The sequence below is a fragment of the Dendrobium catenatum genome, unplaced genomic scaffold, assembly GCF_001605985.2.
Source record: "Dendrobium catenatum unplaced genomic scaffold, ASM160598v2 fragScaff_scaffold_1523, whole genome shotgun sequence".
Classification (NCBI taxonomy): Eukaryota; Viridiplantae; Streptophyta; class Magnoliopsida; order Asparagales; family Orchidaceae; genus Dendrobium; species Dendrobium catenatum.
The window spans coordinates 304,469-308,583 of NW_021319985.1; the positions used below are offsets into that span (position 1 = coordinate 304,469).

At 36.2% G+C, this 4,115-nt stretch overlaps 1 protein-coding gene across 1 annotated transcript; it reads right to left on the reverse strand.

Moving 5' to 3' along the window:
- Positions 1-359: 359 nt before the first annotated feature.
- LOC110098853 (NEP1-interacting protein 1) lies at positions 360-2,426 on the reverse strand. Its single transcript, XM_020825793.2, has 6 exons — positions 2,149-2,426; positions 1,827-1,995; positions 1,469-1,647; positions 1,251-1,334; positions 837-1,004; positions 360-737 (listed from the first exon to the last, which is right to left on the reverse strand). The coding sequence occupies exons 2-6, from the start codon at positions 1,984-1,986 to the stop codon at positions 615-617; spliced, it is 714 nt and encodes a 237-aa protein (XP_020681452.1). The 5' UTR covers positions 1,987-1,995; positions 2,149-2,426; the 3' UTR covers positions 360-614.
- Between the last annotated feature and the right edge of the window lie 1,689 nt (positions 2,427-4,115).

Sequence of the window (4,115 nt, forward strand, 5' to 3'; positions counted from 1 at the left end):
TATTCTATGCGAAGTCCAAATACGTCCAGACTTCAATCAAAATTGGCCACATTGCTTGTAGACAGAATGTGTATTATACACACCGTGTGCATAAAATTGTACACAGGCTGTGTCCAGGCGACTTGGCCTATTTTGATTGGAGCCCGGAAGCAAGCTACATCCGAACCCCACACAGAATAATTTATCCAGAAATAGAATTGTGGAACCCATTTTCAGGTTTTACTTTAAATCAAAAATCAGAATTTTTCATGAAAAATTAGAGGATCCATTGATTTTATCTAAGTTCAAACTGTAAAAATGATGTTTGAATTTAATAAAAGTACATCACTGTCACTATATAAGTGATCAAACTGTTAGAATTGAAGCATAAATATTCTATCCTTATTCACATCAATTTTCATTCCTGAAATAAACCAGCAGTAAATGATACAGCCAAAAATTACAAAGATCTCCATAAAGCAAATCCTTTTTAGATCACCCAAATTTTCTCCAGAAGGAAAACAGGCAGGGATCCTTCAAAAGGACAAATATTCACAAAGAAAAAACTCACAAAATATGAAAAAGAAAAGAATGAAAAGAATTTACAGGTCAAGTAATAAAACTGTATAAGAAGATCAGATATCTCTCCTGCATAGAGGGCAAGAGCCATTCCTGACAAGCCAGCCATCAATGCAGCGCAAATGAAACATGTGTTGACAATATGGCAAACTCCTCACTGTTTCCCCAACTTGGATTTCCTGAAAATGATTCATCATCACAAAGTTTTAGCATCTCATAGAACAAAACCAAAATCAAAATCAAAATCAAAATCATTCAAGGTAAACAATTTCGTCAACCTGCAAACAAATAGAGCAGCTAATCCTATCTCCAGAGCAATCCAAGTTGTTTTCTGAAGTGATTTTAAGCATTGGCAACAGATCTACAGAATCTTTTGACATGCCGTGAGTGTCACCAATTTCAAAGATATCAAGGGCTTCAACATAAGGAAGTTCCAAAGCGCTCATCTGCAAATTATCAGTACTCAGGAAGGTTAAGGGACAGTTTGATTCAATCTCATATGAACAACAATCTTATCTATCAAATATGATGACTTTGGTTCATTACTCTCTTAGTTGAACAAATTTTATGACTTTTTAGCTTTCTGAAGCTTAGACATTGGCAGATTTAACTATCACCAAACCAAATAATTGAATCTACTAATCACATAAGATATTTTCTGAAAGAGATTTAGTTTAAGGCAGTGTTTTAACCTGGCTCTGCACTGCACTTTGAACTGCAGGACCAACTTTCTCACGGACAAGTCTTCCACTCAAAAGGCTGCATATGATGTCAACCTGTAAGAGAAGGAAAATCAAAGAAGGATTAATGATTAATTCATTTTGCCTAAGGAGTGTTTTTGGCAAAGGAAACAAGCAATTAGAAAGTACAGATTTCCAGAGATTATCTGATTAGAATGATTCTAACTTACCACATAGAGAATACTGCAAATTCCAGATTCATGAGAACGCCAGAGAGCAACAGAGGATTCAACAGCCTCAATGGAGAAAACAGCACCAGAAATGGCTCCAATTCCAGCTCCCCTAACAAACCCAGTCTCTGTTGCAAGGCCAATCAATGCTCCTGTAACAGCGCCAATTGGAGCACCAACTGCAGAAAAATTCAATTTTTTTTTTCAGCGCAATATGTTTTTGGGGAATTCTATCAAACAGTGATGGAGCAACATCGAGTTTCTATAGAAAAAGCCAGGCATGAATCACAGAAAACTTAAGCGAAGTAAACACAAAATTAGGAGAAAAATCGCTGCTTTGATCAAGCAAGACTCGAACCTAAAGCGAAAAAGCAAGTGATTACACCAACGATGACTCGTTCCACAATCTTCGAAGCTGTGGAGCTTTCATCATCACTTACTCCGGCGCCGACAAACACATCAACGGGCGGCGAAGAAAGAGGAGGCTGAGGAAGTGGAGACGAAATAAAGAAATCCATGTCCGCTTGCTGTGAAAAAGATAGATTTTTGAAATATTTATAAAGAGTTTAGTGAGACAGAGATAGAGAAAGCGAGTGAGACGGATGCTTCTGGGCTAAGTTAGCTGGGAGGAAGGGAAGGAGCGGGTAAATAAACCATACAGGAAGAAAAGCGCGACCTACTGCGTAATAAATGCAAACTTGCGCGTTCGAGGAAGGGATGAGCCAACCGTTGAGTCCGATGAATTCAGTTATAAATTTTTCTTCGAGAGACGGCTGAAACAACGGCCAATCTGAGACATTTTATTGAAAGTTGAAATTTTCTTCGAGAGTTTTGAATTGGACCAACACTTCTCGCGTGTAAATCCTGGAAATGAAAACGAGTCGACTGGTCAAGATGGGATTTTTCTTCTTAGATTTTTTAGTTGGCTTAAAGTTAGGAAGTTTCGATGGAGATGAGTAGGTCCATTATGACTGTCTCATCTATAAGATGGGATTTTTCTTCTCAGTGTTGGTCTTTTAAAAACTTCACTGAGCAATTTTATTCTCATTACACTAAAGTGGATTGGTATTCCTCGGTTTGGCATAAAAAATTTTCTTTGAAATACGCTTGCTTCACCTGGATGGCTGTTATTGGGAAGCTTAAAACGGCTGACAATTTGATTTCCAGGGGCATAGCTGTGCCTTCGATCTGTTCTCTCTGCCTTTCTTTTCCGGAAAACCACAGCCACCTGTTCTTTGACTGTGAGTTCTCCTTCACTATTCTGGCTAGGTTGTTGCCGGAGCTCAATTGCTTCTTACTGAGGCCCACTTTATTGCAAATTTTCGATTTCTTTGAACACTCGACAACTTACCACAGGCAGGAAATAGATTTTTGCTGTCTCATTGTCAGCTGCACCATTTACCACCTTTGGAGAGAACGTAACTCTAGACGGTTCTCTAATGAAAACATGAATTCTGTCAAAATCATCAACAATATATCGGCTGCTATAAGATTAAAGGTTTCAAAATGGAAAAACAAAGAGAAACTGCTGGGAAGATTTTTTGGTTTTTAAGCCTTGCAGCGTTGCTGTGTTTTTGGATTACTATGGGTATACTGTCATTAATGGGAGCATTCTTTTTGTCACTATATTGGTGTGGGATATTTGGGTATACAAAATTTCTTGGGGACACCCCAGTTTTGTTTAAATTTGGTATACTTACTTCTCTGGGCTATAATTTTTGGGGGTCGTGGCTGCCCCTCTTCTCTAGATCCTCCCAGGCGGTTTTTGCTTACACTCGGACTGACTTGCTAAAAAAAAAAAAAAACTTTTTTTCACACGCTAACAATTTAGTCCATAGCAAAGAAAGATTTTTATATGCTCACAGCTTATGTGAAGCATATGTGGCATCTTCTAGCTTCATTAAAAGTTCATGATGGGTGTTAACATACATGATGATTATTATGTGCTATAATATTCATGATGATAAATTTGATTTTAATATCATAGTATTGATGAATATTCTGTGCACATTTATATATTTAGAGCATAACCCCCAAATTAGATAGGGTATTTTTGTGTGAGAAATCTCAAAAGAAAATCACGAGATATAACCCAATTGAAATAGTTATATTACAATGAGTAAAAATGGAGAAGACAGCACCAGAAATGGCTCCATATTTTGATTTTTATTATTTAAGTTTTTCTAAAATGATTTTTATTGCATATTTTTTCGAATTTAGTGACTACCATCACATAACTTGTGGTATATTGTAGTAATAATTATTATGGTTGTTGTGACTATGATTTTGTATTTTCACCGATTAATGTTGTAGTTATTGCATTTTGTACTATGAGTAAAAATTATTGCATTTTATACTATGGGTATTTTTGTGTGAGAAATCTCAAAAGAAAATCACGAGATATAACCCAATTGAAGTAGTTATACTACAGTGAGTAAACATGGGGAAGACCACCAGAAATGGCTCCAGGTTTTGATTTTACTATTTAAGTTTTCCTAAAATAATTTTTATTGCATATTTCTTCGAATTTAGTGACTACCATCACATAACTTGTGGTATATTGTAGTACTAATTATTATGGTTGTTGTGACTATGATTTTGTATTTTCACCGATTAATGTTGTAGTTATTGCATTTTGTACTATGTG

What these genes read in the sequence shown, in the direction of transcription:
- LOC110098853 (XM_020825793.2), bottom strand. Translation starts at nt 1,986, where the DNA reads ATGGATTTCTTTATTTCGTCTCCACTTCCTCAGCCTCCTCTTTCTTCG. An exon ending in CACTTGCTTTTTCGCTTTAG is followed by an intron (nt 1,648 to 1,826) that starts GTTCGAGTCTTG and finishes ATTTTTCTGCAG; the next exon opens with TTGGTGCTCCAATTGGCGCT. An exon ending in GCTGCTCTATTTGTTTGCAG is followed by an intron (nt 738 to 836) that starts GTTGACGAAATT and finishes AATCATTTTCAG; the next exon opens with GAAATCCAAGTTGGGGAAAC.